The sequence below is a fragment of the Homalodisca vitripennis genome, chromosome 3, assembly GCF_021130785.1.
Source record: "Homalodisca vitripennis isolate AUS2020 chromosome 3, UT_GWSS_2.1, whole genome shotgun sequence".
Taxonomy (NCBI): domain Eukaryota; kingdom Metazoa; phylum Arthropoda; class Insecta; order Hemiptera; family Cicadellidae; genus Homalodisca; species Homalodisca vitripennis.
The window spans coordinates 81,087,447-81,107,599 of NC_060209.1; the positions used below are offsets into that span (position 1 = coordinate 81,087,447).

Sequence of the window (20,153 nt, forward strand, 5' to 3'; positions counted from 1 at the left end):
AGGTTATTGGTCTGTTATTATAGCAATTTAAAAGGTAATGTTTAACATTATCAAAATTTTGGTTCCGATTGATTACTATATATTCAAATTATGAAAAGAAGTTGGCTATAAAGAGATTGTTTGGTCAAGGATGGAATTTCTGCAGTAAATGTCTATTTTTTGTCTTCTCCACAAACTACTAGAGAAGCAGTAGTAATCTAATGTGGCTTGAACTTGGGTTCAGTTCCTCCAAAGGATGTAACTGAATGGAAATATATTATGCACCTATCCTCTATAAATCTGGCTAATCTAACTGTCCTCAAACTCATCCTGTGAACTTGTAATGGAAGTTTACTTTAACAAAATTATTATGGTATTGGAACCGTTAAAAGTAAGGTCCATGTTGTATACCACCTTTTTGAAATTTCACTCATTTGCAACTGAGACTTTTAACTTTGGTGGTATTAAAACTTTCATTGATACTATGTTACGTAATAAGGATTCTGAAACATATTTATTTTTATTTGGTAAACATTATATGCCTACCAATTATTAAGTTACTACAATTTTAAAACAAAATAAATAAATTTGAATTTAATTTTTCATGAAAAATTACTTTTTATTTTAAATTTTAAATTGAATAAAATCTGATACAAACCTGTCATTTATCTATCACAAATCTATAAAATATAAATTTTATCTTAATACTGAGTTTGGTTAGAATTTGTTAAATTGATAATGAATATAAATTTTAGATGTACAAGGTCACATGATATTGCTTAAAAAATGTGTGCATGCATGCAATCTGAGTGGAGACTGGAGTGACTTTAGTTTATAGGTTTCAGTGAATGTAAAACATTTTTCAGAAGTAAGCAAGGTCTTTTATGTAAAACGTTTTGAAATTTTGGTTGTAAAAATTACACAAAACAGCATTTTAAATTCTAGTGTATATTACTAAAACAATTGTGAAAATCATAGCAAATAAAAATTATTATTTAACATTTTTCAATTAGATAATAATTTAAATTTGTTTGAAGACTTAATTATATAGTTTAAAATGTAAAGAAGTCACTCCAAATGTAAATTCTAAACTTAAACAGTTATTAAAGAAAAAAAATGTAATAGTAAGAAAGAAAAAAAACATTAGTATTTCATGTAATAAAGATAAAACATGTAATTTTTTATTAGGTAAATAAAAGAAAAACAATTAATTTAGAATTAACATGAAGACAATGTTGTTAAAGTTCAATAAAATTTCATTATTTGTATTATCATTACAAGCTTGGGTAGTTTTGAGCTAGATCATTTGCTTTGCTTGAACATGTTTTCGAAGCTTGCTGTGCTTAATTTTGTGTCCAATATGGTATTTATTGCAACTTGCATACAGTGACAAAAAGCCAAGTTGGATGTAATCAACTGATTGGCTTGCTGTGTGAAACTCACCAAGACGATGAGCTTTGTGAGATTATGCTGTTTGTATTTTGTAAGTTTGTTTGGTAACTTGTGCAAAGTAAATGAGCTTTGCTTTGGTATTTCGCATGACTTTTAAGACTGCCATAATTTATTTGTTCTGTTAAAGCCTCAGATTATTTTTGTTTAACAGTTCTCAGCCTGGTTAGCTAAAACTGTTATTCAGTTGATACATTGTAAAAACTGGTTAGTTAATTAAAACAAATTAATGCTAGTACTACTCATTATTAAATAGTTGAACTCAGGAATTGTTTTTCTCAAATCATAAAAAACAGTCGTTAGCCAGATAATAATTGACAAAAAGAACCAAATCAGGGCAAAATTATAAAAAATACTTTACATTAGTACTTCAAAGTTAAGTTGAGTGATCAAAAACAATTATAGTAACATTTTATGAAATACGCTTGATTCTAATTTATGACAAAAGTTTAAAAAAATATTAAAATTGAGAAAACTTTCAAAGTATATACTTTTCACCTTTTAAACAATGCCGGCTTTGTTGTTTTAACTAACACTAAATTTTGATGACTTCCCTGAGAATAACCTATTAATACCAAGAACTGGATGGACCTAAGTACTAAAACACATACTTCCACTATACAATTAATGAAATCATTTAGGCAGGCTATAAAATTATCCTCTTGAGTTAGAATACTGTTAATATTATCTTGGGCAATACCTACTATATTATTAAGACCAGAACCAGTAAGAGATCAATTGCATCACCTAAAATTTAAGTTCTTTTAATGCTTATTTTTCAGTCCAAATTTAGTTTACTGCCTTATAAATTGTATCATGTTAAACTTGTATTAAATTTTGAGAATCTAGTAATATAAGAGAATAATTGGAAATCCATTTCGATCTTCTTAATTATTAGACTTCCTTGATTTCAAATAACTCTACGAGTGTTATGTGTTATATTATATACAGACACAAGATTACAAAAGTAATAGTTTTATTGATATTTTAAGGTACAAAAGATAACACCACACTTTCTCATGGTGATATACTATGAGGAGTCAGGAAATTCTTAGATGGAAATATAGGTCTTTTTCATTACCTAATGAATTGAGTTTTGTTAAAAGACTTTCAACAATTTCCAGAGGAGTACCCTTGCTTTGAACAGGACTGGGTACAGAGTGTGTTGTACTGGCATTTCTTCAGAATCTTGTGTCTTTTTTGGAGTGGACATTAGAACCAGAGCACAATAGATTCCTGAAATTTTAGCAGATATTCTTAATAACAATACCCATATATTCCTTATGTATTGGTTGAATCTTTGAATCCTGAGGAAACAGCCATCGTTCCAATAAAACAGGTAACCTAGACAATAGACAATGGAGAAACTCCTTTATTAGCGTATAGATCAAGAACAGCAATAGAGTCAAGAAATTACTTACGTTTTTTGTACGTTAATTTGGAAATCAACTATACATAAAATTCAGGAGTGGTTCTTGATTTGCAGAGGCCTCCGCTATTGGTTCAGGAATTCGTCAATGTTGCAGTATAGCTGTCCAACAAGGAGTTCGTAGACTGCCTTTTAAAAGCATTTTCATGATTCTCGCTAAGTGTTTGTGGTAGATGGTTCCATAGTATTTGTTCAATATAAGATGGTTTTTCTTAAAAAAGTGCTGTGAAGTGTATGGGTAAAGTGTAGCTTGTTACACAGTGTGTGTTGTAATGATGTAGGTACTTTCTGGTTTGGAGGTTCTTCTGATATGCATATGTAACTTCTTGGGTGTATAGCACAATGAACTGTTTGGAAGGCGTCTCTGCAGCATTGCATTGGTTCTGGACTAGCCAGGATTCAGATAGATTTTTTTTCTGTAGGATAAAAACTCATAAGGTATCCGGCTGAGGAGCCACCCTATAAATTATTTGATAGCCAAAAGCACAACAAGAAGTGGTATTAATAAAACTCACAATCTACAAAGAATTGCTACTATTAATGTTATAGAATTCTGTAATGCAGGGAATCTTCAAATGCCTAATGCTAGGTATGATGTAGGTTATGATGCTGACAGAGCATTTGTTCTATCATCCTTCTCAGTCCAGATTAACACTCAGACAATTGGGTCAGAGATAATGAGATGTCATTTGTTCCAAAGTAAATGGTTAGGTAATTTGATGGCTACTTGAAAAAAAATAAGGATTTGAACTTTGGTGTTTTTGCTGATTACTTCGTCAGACATCTTAAAGTAAGAAATAAGCTTATCCAATATTTCAGAGTTTTAAACAACCACCATTCTTAGAGCTAAGTAGGTTCAATTGTACTTGTTCAGACTTCTCAAATTATGTGCGACTTGATCCCAGCTTCTATTTAAATTGTTCTCCTTCTTCTCATGTGATGTCCTCTTATTGAGAAGTTGGAGAGTTATTTTATGGAGAGTACAGAAAGGCATATATTCTATGTTAATGTTTGAAGTTTCAATTTCATAAGTTAGACTATACAAAAGTTATTGAACGGTTCTTGAAATCTTGCAGTTTGTTGGTAGTAAACAGAAGTGGGTTTGAAACTGGCTTTAAACCAGTTTTAATATTTGTAAGAATATCAACTTATTTTATTGTTTAATAGGAATTGTGAGTACTTTAGATTTTTCTGTCAATTTCAAATGATGTTAACATTTAAGAGCTTGAATGTTTAGTAAAAGTAAAATAAGTATTAATCAACCTTATTAACACTCATTCTGTATAAATATTTGAAAAGAACATGGTTTTTAGATAATTCTAAAGGAATAATATGACGTTATAGCTATTAGTAGTGTTGATCACTCTTAAAAGGTTTCTCTAAAGCTATCGAGGGAAAGTATATCTGAATATTCTTCAATATTAATTAAGAATCCTGAAAATACCAATACATGCCTTAGATGTGCAAATATTTTCTTTATTATGCACTAAATGAAGTGCAGAAGCAGAGACAGACTTTTAAGAGGCCACTACTCATGGGATTTATTATCATGGGATTCAAATAAATAATGAATTTATTGTGCACCATCCAGAACACCACCACAGAGTCCACCACGCAGATGTTTGAGCTCCTTCAGTGTGAAATAAATAATGTAGTGATGAAATTTATAAAAGAATTGAAAGAAACAAATTGAAGCTACATTTTATCAGAATAGAGTTTTCATTTGAAAGGAACTGAAGTTTAGTAAACAATAATTGTTAAGGGTTCATAATTTTCTTCGCTGTGGAAAGAATCAAACACATAGCAGAATTATTTTCTACATCGCACACACAAATTTACGTGATTGAAACAACAATAGCGAAGCAAGGCATGTAGAAGTAGCTTTCACTGTACATGTCGACAATACCTCATAAAGGAAAGAGATAAAATGGTGCCTACCAGTAAAAACTGAAGGAGAGGGGAAAAATTAACATTTTAATGTATATTGCAGGCTCAAGGTCCTCGCATGAGATAGGTAGAGGACAGCGGGACTATCAGGGGCGGGGGTTGTTCCTGGAACTAGAGAGGAACGGAGGGGGTGCGGGGACCGGGGGTGACATCTCCCCTCCGTCTGACAACGTACTGTTTGACAATCAATGCTATGCAACAACCCCTAGCTCAAGTAACGGAAACTCCGACCTGGACCAGCCGTCCCACAGACAAGGTAGAGGTAGGACTCCTCAAGCACAGCGTCTTGACATTGCACAAAACTATAGGCTACTGCATGTTTCAAACAAATTCCTCAAACTCTTCTGCTAAACTTTGTTATAAATGTTTTGGGCTTACTGCTTTTTGGGTGGGCGAACTATTAGGAGAACTTTCTTCCTAATTCCGCTAATAGATGTATCGGGTGCTTTGCCCAAAATCACTTAAATGAAATGGATATGAAAATAATACAAGATATTTTTATAACTGCTTTGAAAATCTAATAATGTAAGTGGTTACAATAAGAATCAAAATTTTACTAAACATAATCGCATGCTTTAGTTTGCAGGATTAACCTTTTCAGATTTAAGGACATATGTTACTTTTGGAAAAAAAGAGCCAAAATTGGTTTATTCTTTAATATAACTAAGGTATATATTGTTTGTACAAATGTTTCTAAATAATTTGTTTTTAATTTTGTAATTAATACAATGTGCATGGTAATATCTAGAAGTAGATTACAATAGTTAATTGATACTCTTGTCTTTTGCTTGGTCTTAATTTGGTTTTTGGATTGAAATCCTTAAAATTTACCAAAGTAGCCTTTAAACCTGCAAAAAACCAGGAATAATGTTTTTATATCTTATTCCAATTTTTATGTTGTTTTTATGCTATATTAAAATTTTTGCATGTTTTTAACTATGAAGTCACTTATATCTTGCAATTTATATGTCTCTATTCACATTTAACGGTTTTTTGTTTTATGTTTGCATTTTCTCCTTGCCTCAACAATGATCCTTCCTTCTTCAATTTATGAATGAACTTTAACGTTTTTCTTGCTGATTTGTTTGAGCATATAAATATAATTTGTGAACCTATTTTTGTTTTATAATATTTGAAATAAATAGTCCTTCTTAAAATTGTGTCACTTTACGTCTGTCCCCCAACACTTGATAGAAAGGTTTTAAATACTTGAAACTTGGTATATAGGTTCCTCTTGACCAAAGGAACAGTTCTATTGATTATAGTGTCAAAGGGTGAAAAAGCAGCAAAGTTATTCTTCATTTGACTTTTGTTATGTTTTGTCAAACCCTTCAACGTTCCATTGTATTTGTTTTTTGACTTTCTGAGTAAAGTAGGATGTCAAATGTAATTTAATTCTATGTTTGGTATACAAACTTAAAATAAATATTAGTATTGATACCAATCATTTATAAAACATTTACAAACAGCAAACTAATTGAATATATTTTAAATTTGTTTTTTGTATTCCTTATCAAACTTTATAATTCATTACGTATTATAGTTTTCAATTGACATATTTTGTAAAAAATAAATCAAAATTTCATGTTACAGTAATATCAATAATAAGAAACTTAAAATATGCTGTTATACAAAACAAACACGATATCTGCATAGCTGCAAATCCACTACCATACTTTACAGCTGATGTAACATAGGACCAATAAATCAATTAATAGGGCGAAACTGCCAACATGTATTTTACAGTGGTATCATTAAACAGTAATTTCTTTGTTCAAGTTTATTATTATACCGATACAGTTTTTTTTATTTTTTTTAAATTCACCCAGATAAAATATTTACATTGTTTTAAAAATAAAATCAGTACTATCGTTGTTTGAGATGTTAGATTTATCTGATTTAAAGATAGTGCATGTTAAAATCCTGTCTATGATTGACACACTTAGTACTGTTGCCTTTATGCCATACATAATGATTTGGGGATAGGAAAAATAAGGGTAAAAAGGAGAGGACTTGGTTAAAAATGTTTCATTAAAAAACGGTCAACTTTAAAAATATTTTAATTTTTAAAAGGCATGTGCCTCGAAAACATCATATTTAATTTTTCAAATATAACGCAACACATTTTCATTTTCAACTCAACGTGTAAATATTGAGTAAAAACATATATTGGATAGTTTGGAATATGTCTTTAATTATAGGTATATATTGTTGTAGATACATTACAAAATATGGAGATATAAAGAATGGAGAGAAAAAACAAAATCACCAAACAACCTTCAACTTTATTTAAAAAAAACTAAACCCGCTTTCTTAATTTATATTCCAATTTTTCAAAACATAATAAAAATATATCCTTCAATAACTAATAAAAACCATAACAAGTACAGATTTACAATATAAATACATAATTCTGTTTAACTTTTTATGTGCTTTCTATGTGCTTTCCACTGATGTATTTCTTATTCAGTTACACTATTGTATGTTTTGCTTCTTGGAAATTATTGTTGCCATGCAGTTTCCTAAAATGAGTGTTAACAGTAAAAAATATTTTTGCTTTTTATGTCTGCTTACTCTTATGGGAATTCAAGTTCATTTTGCTATCCCAATTCATGCAGTACATTAAATAAAGCTATTTGTAAGCTCTTTGGATATGTGTGCTTTTTCATTAATTGTCAGTAAATTTTCAATCGCTTCCAAATTGTTTATTATACTATAATCCACAAATTGCTCTGTGTATTCAAGATATTAAAACGTCGAGATGCTGTTCAACAGGTTATCAGCGAGATCAGCAAATGGGTGCTGTGAGCACGCCAAGCTCCCCCACCAGCCGGCTCCTGCTGGAGTATGAGATGCATCTACGCAACACGTTGGCCAAGGGGATGGACGCAGAGAGCTACAGCCTCCATACCTTCGAGGCCTTACTCACTCAGAGCATGGAGAACTTAGGTGGATATATGAACATAAGAATAGTTACATATTCATTACAACAGGCACATAGTGTAACAATAGAGAAATTGTATATGTATATGGTCGGTTTATTTATATTAGCTGAAGTTAACTTCGGCCAGAATCGTCACACAAGATCTCCGATTCTTTACAACATTAAAATAGTGACTATGAATTTTAAGACAATCTTTTTTGAAATTGTTGAACTAGTCAGCATTAACTAAAACTATTTTGTTTTCTATAGAACTAGCTCTTTTTGGTGAAATTTTTTTTTATGTACATATGTAGGAAAATTCTTATTACTCTGAGGAAATCAGGAGACAAAAGGCAAAATTTTAAAATTTAACTTTTAACTATTGAACAGAGATTACTCACAAACCTACATACCTACCTCTTCCTAATCAATTACTCAATTTCGCCAAAATTACATTGACTAATTCCCGTTTTATTACTTTACTAAAATGTTAAAGACAGCCTTGGTCTTTTTTCTAATTGCTGTTTAGATCTGTAATTTAGATGATATAATGAAATATTTTTTAATTTGTACCTAATTTTCAAAATTAAATTTAAAACATATGTATCTTACATATTTGAGCATTTTTGAAAACATATATATGTCTGATAGAAATATTCATAAGAAACAAACGTTAACAAATACAAAAAAAAAATATAAATTTTAGCTTTTCCTAATCTTAAAACAGAAAATATCCTACAGTGAATGGTACAAATTTATAACTTATCTATCTAATGTCAATCACAAAAGGATTAAAACCCAAATGTTTTTCACATGAAATAATCGAATCTGGGATGAGAATTGGTTTTGGGGTTTTTCTTACCTTGGCTATGAATTTTATCAATGATTACAGTTCTGTAGGATAAAAAAGAAAACTATTACACTTCATTCTTCATATATACATTTAGATTGTTGAGGAAAATTCTACAAATGCAACATAACTGGAATAATAGCTGTCAACTGATCCATACCTACAAAGGGTAATTTTAGACACATATAATTCAAGCACCCAACAGTGATAATACGAATAAGGTAAAAAGGGCAAGCTGTATTATAGCTGTGAATACTCACTATGTTCATCTCCCAAACCCATTATTAAGCTCCAATAAAGATTGCCATGAATGATGGTGACAAAGGATGAGAGTTGCTGGCTGGACAATCAGGATGATCAGAGATAAAAAGTGAATGAAATGGAAGGAAGGGGAAGTAAAATTCTGGCCAACCCACTTCTATACCAACTATGACAGTTTCTGCTTACCTTTTTCAGATGGAAAAGTTTGGAAACTCATAGTGTATTTATGAAGCTTAGAGCATTACGACACAAATCACAATGTTTCATTTGACAGGAAATGTAAAGTAAAAAGAAAATAACTCGAGACGGCCATCATCCAAGATTTACCAGTCCTATTGATGAAAAAATGATTCCAGGGAATGGCTCAGTATCAGCAGATGTAGATAAGGTAATGGAGATCATATAAAGAAAATAAAGGTAATTCAGTATTCAAGATTCCAAACCTGATGGACTAAATTGTAGTGGAAGACTCTCTTCTGTACCTTTAGAATAAGAAGCTGAGACAACCTCGTTGCACTTATTCCTAAAAGGATCTTTGGGCCGCTTTCCAAAGTGACTGGATATTGAGGATGGGTAAGGTTGAGGATAGGGGTTGCCTCTTGTCGAGATGTCAAGTTACATCCACCATGACTAGGAATAATGGGTACAATATCTGTCATGTCATTTTGGAAGAATAGTACTGATAGATTACCCAGTTGTGAAACAGATCTTGGTTGCACAGTGGACAAATGTCGCTGTGTGCATGTGCAGCCCGCTCACTAGTGATGTGCATACTAATGTGGTAAAAAAACATAAATATCAGTGCTTAAAATGGACACCCCAAGTGAAAACTGTAAAAAAACTGATGAAATAATATACAATGTTTACAAATATGTAGCGAAACAGTACACCAAAGTTTTATGTTACCGAAGTATAATGGAAGCCTAGACGCGCGCAGACCAATATCTGCAATAATGGTAGTAGTCTACTGGCTGCATCTGCTGTCCTGCTCTTCTTACCTCACCCAGCCCATACCTCACCCCTACTTGTGCAAACTGTTTCACGTCTAAATAATCTGTTGGCTAGTTCTGTTCAAGCCTCTTCTGGTCAAAGCAACCTTCGGGTACTCCATCATGTTTATGCTTGCAATAACCTTTAATGATAAGGAAATCTCACCCATTCCAACAGTCATCCTCAGAAGTAAACTAGATCTATTGATTAACCCTTTTACTCCAATATTTTGATATTTGTGGGTAGAAATGTGCTGCTCCTGAACATCCATGGGGATAAGTCAGTTAGGACTGCTTCTAGAAGAGCTTATAATTTTTATGGGAGAAATAGATATGGTTATGAACACTAAGACCAAGACAAATGTGGAATTTGAGAGCCAATTAGCCAACTGTTTAATCAGGGTTCACCTCCATCTTCTCTTCTTCCCAATTATTATTGAGAACTAATTTATGAATAACTTTGGGAACATTTGTAGCAATTTGAATTGAAATGAGAGGACTCGTCCCAGTAATAGAAATGATTGTGAATCAATGTTTTTAGTATTGTAATGTAATAAAGTGAAACTATCAGTTCACCACATTTTTCTAATTAGAATAAACTCGACCCTATTATTTCACAGTTTTATAGTGCATAAGAATTATGATTAATTTTATTATTTAAATAATCTACTGTATTTATAATACAATGATAATTTATTGTAATTTAGATTGTATAATTAAACTGTGATGATAGTATAAAAATTGATGTAGTTTATTAGTAAGTATACAGAATAAAGCTATTGTAACAGTTAAGTCCATTTAAAATTTGGGACCAATGTGAGAATGTTACCATTTGAATTGAAATGCATTTATATTAATTTAGTGTCCATTAAATTGTAATATGAATATTGTGTAAGTGTACACCTTTTAACATTGTACAAGAAATATAAAGTTTTTAAATAAATAAAACACACAATTTGTTTGTATAGAATTAGTTTTGATGTTGTAAATAATTGTATGTTTGGATTCATCAGGTGAGTTTCTTATTTACATTCAAAATTGTGGCTGTTGATGCAAAAATTATAAGAGGAAAAATGTACTGAAGCGGAATTACTATTTTGGTGAAATTAATGAACAAAACGGCAATTAAAATGATCAAAGCTCTAACTCTAAATTCAATGGGAACTCACCCGTATATTGCGTAGGTCCCCTTACGGCACTACAGGTCATGCCTTACGCAAGTGTCTGTATGTACAGTTGTGGCTGGGGGAGGGACTGCGTACATAGTACTTCTCAAGGACTTGATCTCATGGCTTAAAGGACGCACCAATGTTCTCCCTGGCATTGAAGTCCCCTCCCCAGCTACCACCTCCAAACATAAACCGGGTAGGTGTTGTATATAGAAAATACTTTACAGCCCTTTTCCGCTTCATTTTTAACCATAGTTGTTCCCGTATTTTAAAAGCTTTACTGGGTTGTTTTTGCAGTTATTGAACCGCTCGATCCTTTCCATTTTATATCGCTTGAAAAACAATACTTGGGGCAGTTACTAAATGTTCTTCCAAACACAATGCTATATCTCAAAAATACAATTTCAAAATTTGTTTTCAAATTTTTCAATAGCCTTATGTTGTATGCTTGAGATGAGCAAAAATTGTTAAGTGACTTAAGAGCTGGGACACAAAAAAGTGTTTCTGTTCCGTTCTTTGCACTCAAATGATTGTCATTAGGTCAAGGAATCTGCTATAGTTGAAGGTTTAACTGTAATTTTTTAATACATGCGCTGATTCAGTAGCAATAAAAATTTAACATCTAAAAATATGGTGAATCGCTAAAGTCGGTTAGAGTTAAAAGAATTTAGTACTGACGAACTTATCATGTGAAGACACTAGCAATAACTCACCTCATTCCATCTGAATATTGTAACGAGTAAAATCCCCTTTACTGAAACTATCATGTATCATTCATTCTCTATAATTAGACAAAAAACTCTTTAAGAGACTGCAGTAGTAAAACAGCCTATAAATCTGAGTTCTATTCCTGTAAACAAGGTCTAAAGTTTGCACTCACTTTTGGTCTTAGAATTATAGGAGATGTCTCATTTTAAAAATACGGTTAATGTGCATCTTAACACTTTATTTTAGTTTTTATCGTAGATTGTTTAGTTTAGAATATTTAATCATGACTTTAATACGTTAACTGGCAACTTCATTCATACTCTCTTGGTAGTACCATTCCAAAAATGTATAAAGTGCATTAACTTATCTGTTGGTGATTTTCTTTTCTGGAGACTATTGATTATCATTTGATGGTTTGTTTGCTATTAGTATTTTTTCAAAATATTTTTCAAAACACCATTTTTTTGTATTTGAAAATGTTTCTAAAAAATGTGCTGTCAGATCAATTTGCGTGATACCTCAATTTAGTCATCAGCACTTGCTTGTTTGTTTTCTGGCTACTACACACTGCTAGACTTAAAGCTTCATTGGCACATTTTGTACAGGAAACACATGTTCTCCAAATTCCTTAGATCTGAATATTTTGTGCTTGACCTACAAAAATTGGTGGGGTACATATATTGAAGCCTTTAGTCTTCATTACTTGTAATAACGCTAAAATTGGGATTGATCTACCACATCAGATCTCATCCTACAGCACTCCTGTGTGTCCAAGTGCGATAGATCCACAAAATAGATGAACTTCTTCTTAAAACTTCTGTGGATCACCTACAAGAGCTTTCCAAATTGTAAAACAACACTCAATGCTTATAAAAATAAACAATTAGTTTCTATTACTGAGTTCAAAGTGGATCTGGTCTGATCACTGATGGACATGAAGCAAAGACTGCTAATTCCAAGTAAAAGTTACTGGTCACCACTATCTGACATCATCTCCTTATGTTGGTGAAGGAGCAAGAAAACACAGGGCATGAAAAATATGGAAGATGTGCTACAGTAGAATATCCCAAAGAAACGTATGTGATGTGGCAAGATATCAGAGGTGATCTACCAGGTCAGATTGATGACAATCGCTGATGACTCCTGATCTCAGAGGGTTTGGTACCCAGAAAGCTAGATGGTCCTGCCCGTGGCTGGGTAATTTTAGCATTTGAGATTCCGCCAAATCACCGATAGTGGCTTAAAATTTACTACATATACTTTTTCTTTCAATTTCTTAACGTTCATGTTTTTCTAAATCTACAATTGTAAAAGCAATACAAATTTTTGGAGCAATTCCACAAAAAATTTAAGGGGTTCTTTTAAATAGATAATAAATAAATTTTACTGATACAAAATGTATTCATTGAGCTTGATAGGATCCCCGAAAGATCCTGGGCATCTGAATGAGAGTATTAACATTTTAATAATTGATATTATCAAAGCGGTAATAGCAGCAATGAATAAAGAATTTTTACCCTGACTCTCATCCCTCATCATTCATATTCCTAAATTGAATACTAAGGCTGTATTAACAATATTGGGGCCCTGGGCCCACCTAAAAATAACGAGGGGCCCCTTCTACAATATATATAACGAAGACGTGGTAAAATATGTGTATTTTTACATACAAAGTTTAAGTAATCCAATTGTAAATACATTTCTCGGGCAGGTCCTAATGATAGTTTAAAAATGATAAAAGCCGAATTCTAATAAAGTAAGATAAAAGACAATTACTTATAGAACTTTTCATCTTTAAAAATTGCAATATCCTAGTGAGGGCCCGGACCTTTAGACTTACAAAGTATTTTACTGCAACTATTTTTTTCTCCATAAATTAATATTTTTCATTAATATAAAAACACAGAAAGAAAGTAATTCTATAAGTAGTGCTATACAATAGCTAAATTACTCTATAGCTTTGCTCATTACTAGACTGTATTAAACTAAACACAATAGTAATAATAATATATATATTTTAAGCATCAAGTCTCATAGCACTCCACAGTTATGAACCCAACTTAGCTTACTTTACTAGTTACAGGCAGATGAATATATCTTAGGGGTCTGAACTTCTAGTAAGTTTTAATAATAACATTGATAGTATATGTACGGTTTGAAAAAGAAATGTTTTACAAAGAATTTTACTTTTTACTTACTTACGGTGACTTTTACAGCTATTCTGGCCGTTTGTCGCAGTCAATACGCCATTGTCTCTTGCATAGCCATGCATCCTCTTCAATGTTTCTTCTTTGCATGGCTTTCTCTATTCCATCTTTCCACATTAACCTAGGTCTTCCTCTTTTCCTATTCCTTGTTGGTTTCCAATTCCATACTTTCCAAGGGATCCTATCTTCATTCATTCTTCTCATGTGACCATACCATTGTAACTGTTTTCTCTCTATATTGTCCGTAATTGATTATTGAACATTCATTATCTCTCTTATTGTCACGTTTGGAACTCTATCTTCTAATGTCAGTCTACAGCACCTTCTCCAATAACTATTTTCTACTGTCTCTATTCTTTTCTTCAACTTTTGAGTTATTGTCCATACTTCTGCACCATACGTTACTGTACTTTCGATGATTGATTCATAAATCCTTCTCTTTATGTCCTTTCTTATATTAAGATTCCACAGCATAGAATTTAACTGACTAACTATAGATTTTCCCTTTGTGACTTTGTTCATGATATCTTTTTCATCTCTTCCATCATTTGTTATGGTACATCCTAAATAGTTATATTCGTCCACATTCTTTATTACATTTCCATTTATGTTCAGGTCTCTTCCTTCTCTCCCGATAACCAAATATTGCGTCTTGTCCATGTTCACTTCAAGCCCCCATCCTTCATACTCCTCTGTAAGTTTCCTTAGCATGTACTCCAAATCCTCTTCATCTTCAGCAACAACAACCTGATCGTCAGCAAATAAAAGGGTAAAAATTTGATCTCTTCCCATAAGGACTCCCATTTGTTGACATTTCCTACACCACCTCTCTAATGCTGCACTTAAATAAATTTTAAATAGAGTCGGTGACACACAACATCCTTGCCTCAAACCTTTATTCACATAAAAAGTATCGTGTGAATTTATAATAATAAAATATTTCACTATGACCTCCATAATAGGAGTAATCTAGTAATTATTGAGTAATCTCAGTGAAACAGACAAGAACTTCTTGATGTGTTGGCAGCACTGGTTTTATCATCAGCTAACACTTTCTCGCCAATAAAGCTGTGCTAGTGCTGCACTGCCATTCTCCTCTAATACATGAGAGTGTATTCTATTTATTATTGATATTTATTTTTGTTGGCTTTTGAATTTTATTTACTGTAAAATTATTGAATTTTCTTAGTCTAATTTTCTAAGAATTTTTTAAAGTATTCTGAGTCATAATTATATAATCGAAGAAAACTTCACCGCAAAGACAATGTATGTATGCTGTTTTGTGAAAGCTCTAAAACAAAGTTCCGTAGTTTTGAAATTAATAATCACATCGCATTATGAGGTTATTTAATTTATCAATATAAGCGTCAAGGTTCTTAAATAAAAATGTATAGTATTTGCTTTTAGTTAATTTTTATTTCCAATATAGTGTAAATAGTAAGTTTCAGTATTTCATCTTTTTAAATACTGTAGTTAAAATTCGGACTCACTTTTCCTGAAAGATGTTTGAAAAGTCAGGGGCCCGGTATGGAATTTTCACAAGAAAAACAAGGGGCCAACATTCTTTTTCTGTCAAGGGTTTCCAATGATGGCATACCACCCTTGCAAGCAATATATCACAAGTAGTAACATTTTCAGTGAACACCATCACCTGAGACATCTCCCTTACTTCTATGACTAAAATAGGCCATACAAGTGTTTGAAATTTACCATTGTTCTTATGCTGCTAAAATCAAGATGGTTGCAAGTACATACAGCTCTTTATAGACTAACAAATACACATGTATTTTGGTGAACTTTCTAAAATAAAGAATAGGCCTGATTAAGCCAAATATGAATTTGAAGACAAGGATTTTCTTGGTTATACACTACCTTAAAATAATTAAGAAAAAACAATAATTTTTTACATTAAAGTATTTTTACATATAGTTTTAAATCAACTAATTTTTAAGAGAAAGTTAAAGTAATTTTTATTTTGTCCTCATAGAAATTACAATATGTATTAAGAAAAAAGTTCTGTATTCATGGCACTATATTCTTTTACAAGTGATAGCATCTGGTATGAGATGAATTTTCACAATTAGTTTAAAAAAATAAATGTATTTGATGCTTTTCAGAACATTTTCAAATGGTTTTCAATTATTGCAGAGAAAAATGTAACATCTATTTTATTTTTGTATATTTAAACCATAATTGTATAAATTATCTTTCAAAATAATTTTCAGATTCAAATTGAAATAATAATGATAATAAATCCCTTATCTCTCAGGACATTTTGCTCATAGTTCCTCAAACTTTAGTGTTCATTCAACTAAATTTAATCAGTGATCACAGCACTGTGGTTTGTATTTCCAGAATTTGCTGAACAACTACCTGGCGTGAACACTAGAAGTCCCTACCCATCAAGGCGTCGTAAGTATTTTATTTTTCACAATGTTTAGTATTTAACAACAATGTTACAATCAATTATATAGCCTACTTATGATGTATCTTTAACATAAATATGCTTTTGAAACCCATGGGAAGAAATCCAAATTTATAACTTTAAACGTTTGCTCTGGTTTACAGTCTTATCCAAACTATTCTCTTGAATGTTTAGTGTGTTCAGCTTCTTGCAAATATATAAACAGAGTTCACTCTCATATAGACTTTTAGTCTTGAGGCAGATTAAAAATGACAGATTTGTGTAAATCTACTTAAGAGGTACAAGTACATTTATTTGGATTCTTAATTGACTTTAGTTATCATGATCCTCCTGTAATTTTTGTAAGTCATTACAACCATTGAACAAGTAATCTAACTGATATATTAACAGTTAACTAAATTTATCCTCTAATTCTAAAGAAATCTGCATCATTTCAATCATTTCTAAAAGTTTAATTAAAAAAATTACATTTGCTTTGTCTTATTCCTACATTTGAATCTGTAATACTTACAGACACACATTCTCAAATTGATAAAAGAACCTGAAACACTCAGGGACAAATTAAAATTTTATTCTAATTTGATACTTAATATGGGTCTAAATAATACCAAGAAGTTGGTCCAATGTGTATAGAAACAATTATTTTTATTGATATTCTGACTCACAACTCTTTACACTTGTTAATTCCTATTTGTTGATTTCTTTTTTCTAACATCTAACAACTGTTTACAAAAACAGGTGTTTGCACAGGACCGGGCAGCAGTGCAAGTATGAACAAGTCATCGACACTGCCCTTACCTCACAGGCTGAACATGGAGCGGCCAGCTAGCAGTGCGGAGAGGAGGGACAGAGACAGAGATAGAGAAGGCTATTATAGTGACCGCAACGAACTCATGAGAGAAAGAGACAGAGACAGGGGTTATCTTAGTGATCACAACTCTTCCAGGTAACTTAGAACTATGTTGTCTTTCTTGCTATAAGTTGGAAGTATTGTATTTGTGTTAGGGTTACCTTGTTGACAAAGAATTTATTTCAATGAATTTACAACATTTGCATGTATTAACACTCAAGTCATATTGTGATACTCGATCAGTAGTGATAGATTTACAGCTAAATGTGTATAACAAATTCGCTATAAACAAATATCACACATTTAACTTAAAAACTGAATATGGTAATTAAGGTAACTTAATACATTATTCTCAGTATAAGTAACCACTTCTTTCAGACGAGAAAAGTAGTTAGATCTAAAAGAGAATTTAGACAGAATAGAATATCTGAAAATCACTTAATGAATGATGACTTGTATATAAGAGGAGATTCTAGTTCTAGAACTAGAACTGCTTTTTAGTGAACAAATACTTGTAAAAGGAGACCGTAGTTCTAAAACTAGAACTGCTTTTTAGTGAACATATACTTGTAAGAGGAGACCCTAGCTCTAGAACTAAAACTGCTTTTAAGTGAACAAATACTTGTAAGAGGGGTCTTTAGCTCTAGAGCTCTAGAACTAGAACTGATTTGTAGTGAGCAAATACTTGTAAGAGGAGACTTTAGCCCTAGAACTAGAACTGCTTTTTAGGGAACAAATACTTGTAAGAGGAGACTTTAGCTCTAGAACTAGAACTGTTGTTAGGGCGGCAGAGCATGGATGTGATTTGTGAAAGGAAACGTCAGAGTAAGGAGGAGGGGATGTTGCAATCATCCAACCGCCATTACTAGACTTAGAGACAGCCTTTAATCACACAACCAGGCTGCCTTTATCTTTCTCGCTCAATGCAAAGTATTACTGCTATGGTTTAATTTCTGAACTGAAACAGCGCTATTGAACAAACATTAAACATTTTAAAATGATTTTAATGTGAAATTGAGTAATAATACACAACATTTCTTTCTGTACCTTAGTAAATTTTGATCTGAGCTCCATTTGATGCCTTGTAGACTTAGAGCAATTCTCATTGTCATGCCAAGTGTTTTGTAGTATATCTCATATTACAGTCATGATGACTTAAATTTTCCAGTATGGACTATGCATAACGTTCTTTTTATGTCACACTAGAAAAAGAAGCTCAAAGTACTCTTGCCAAAATCAATGCTTCTGGGAGAAGCATCCTTGTCTATCCAACCATCTAGAAATGTTTTGTTTAGTGTAGTGCACAATTTGAAATGGCAATAAGTTGGACTGCCATCTTATATAAACAAATAATCTATAAAAAATGTATGAGACATTCACAAATTTGTTGTTAATTTTTTTATTAAAAGAACTGTTCAATCATATTCAGATATGGGTATGGTTATAACAAATACTCACTTCATATTGGGTCAAATCTAGTTCTTGGGGAGAATGTAATCCTCTGAGGTCAAGTATGTATACGATTATGAACATGAACACATAGGTCTGTATGCATTATACTGTCATCTATTAAAAAAACTTAAGTAGAATTCCACACTTGCATGGAGATGTAGAACTATAAATATAGGGAACAGTATGTTTTGTTTCTTCTGTGAATACAATGTTGTATGGAGGACAATAAGGAGTAGTCTATTATTCAAGGGCAGGGAAATGCATTCAATGCCATGCTATCAGAAATGATCAAGAAGTTGCAAGAAGTCTTCTTGAAGCACAGTCAGTTGGGTTGTACTGGTCAGTGACATAACAATATCAGAAGGGCACAAGTTCTGGACTGCAGATTAAATAGTTAGAGATTGATTATGTTATTGATTGCAGTCAAGTGTCGGTATATGTGATAACAATTACAGAGAATGACATAAACTATTGTTTAATTAGTGCAGTCAAGTTGAGTGACTGAACTAACAAAATAGATTCGTCTTCAACATTTATTTTCAATACATTTGGTATTGTAGGATTGTGAGTGATATACTATTGTGCAGATTTACGTTTGATATCTACTCTGTCAATATGCCTCTAAATTTGTATAACTCAAACTCAGGAAGTCATATTTAATGGCCTATTTTTTAAGTCGAATTTTAATATCACAATCTGAAACTATTTCTCACAATTTCTTTGAAAAAGGGATTATGTTAATTTACATTATTAAAATTTTGAACAATTGCACATTTGTAGTTATAATCATAAAAATTACATATAACATTTAATTTGCAAATATCTGCCCTGTAATATTCTAATGTCTAGAATGGTACTATCAGGGGTGAAAAATAAAGCAGAGACAAGAATCCAATGGGTCGAAAAAGTGTATTACATTTAGTATTTATATCTTGTATGTGTTTGTGTTACTGATGTTAATATTGATTTTGTCCTGGTCTGTGTCAACTCAAAGACATCAGTTGTTAAAACGAAAATCATTCAAATTCTATTATAATTTCAACTTTTTGTATGATAACACATATTCTACAATTAGTGGTTGTTAGGTTTGTGGTCAACCTTTTGGACATAATATGAAAATAATATGTAAATCTTTAATAAACAGAAAAAAAACAAATGAACACATGAATGAATTCACTGTACAGTCAACTATTGTTTTTATTTATATTAGAATATTGAAAGAACTATGTGTTCATTTTCAAAATAGTGTAGTAATTTTTACAGTCAATTTTCCTAGAATCGGCATCTATGTAAATACAATTTTTTATGCAAATTGAAATTTTCAGCAGAGACAGAAGCAGAGACGGGTACTACAGTGACAGAAACGAACTCATGAGGGAAAGAGACCGTGAAAGAGGCTATCTCAGTGATCACAATTCTTCCAGGTTAGTAAAAACCCGTGAATTAGCCAGTTACTAACTAAGTAACTAAATATTTATTCAAGAACAATATTGTTGAAAAGTTGTTGTTCAGTTA

The 20,153-nt window shown here is 31.7% G+C and overlaps 1 protein-coding gene across 14 annotated transcripts in view; it reads left to right on the plus strand.

The window, feature by feature from the left end:
* LOC124357111 (protein still life, isoforms C/SIF type 2) overlaps positions 1 to 20,153 on the plus strand; it is a 911,156-nt gene that overhangs the window by 130,157 nt on the left and 760,846 nt on the right. For 7 of the 14 annotated variants that reach the window (XR_006921921.1, XM_046808566.1, XM_046808570.1 and 4 more), the window contains 6 exons: positions 4,848 to 5,066; positions 7,580 to 7,753; positions 11,064 to 11,192; positions 16,267 to 16,323; positions 17,075 to 17,282; positions 19,964 to 20,062. Coding sequence is in view for 13 of the 14 variants with exons in the window: in XM_046808566.1 (XP_046664522.1) it covers positions 4,848 to 5,066; positions 7,580 to 7,753; positions 11,064 to 11,192; positions 16,267 to 16,323; positions 17,075 to 17,282; positions 19,964 to 20,062 (886 nt within the window). In the remaining variant the exon portion in view is untranslated. The remainder of the gene's footprint in view (positions 1 to 4,847; positions 5,067 to 7,579; positions 7,754 to 11,063; positions 11,193 to 16,266; positions 16,324 to 17,074; positions 17,283 to 19,963; positions 20,063 to 20,153) is intronic. The other 7 variants (XM_046808575.1, XM_046808582.1, XM_046808571.1 and 4 more) reach the window with 6 other exon arrangements.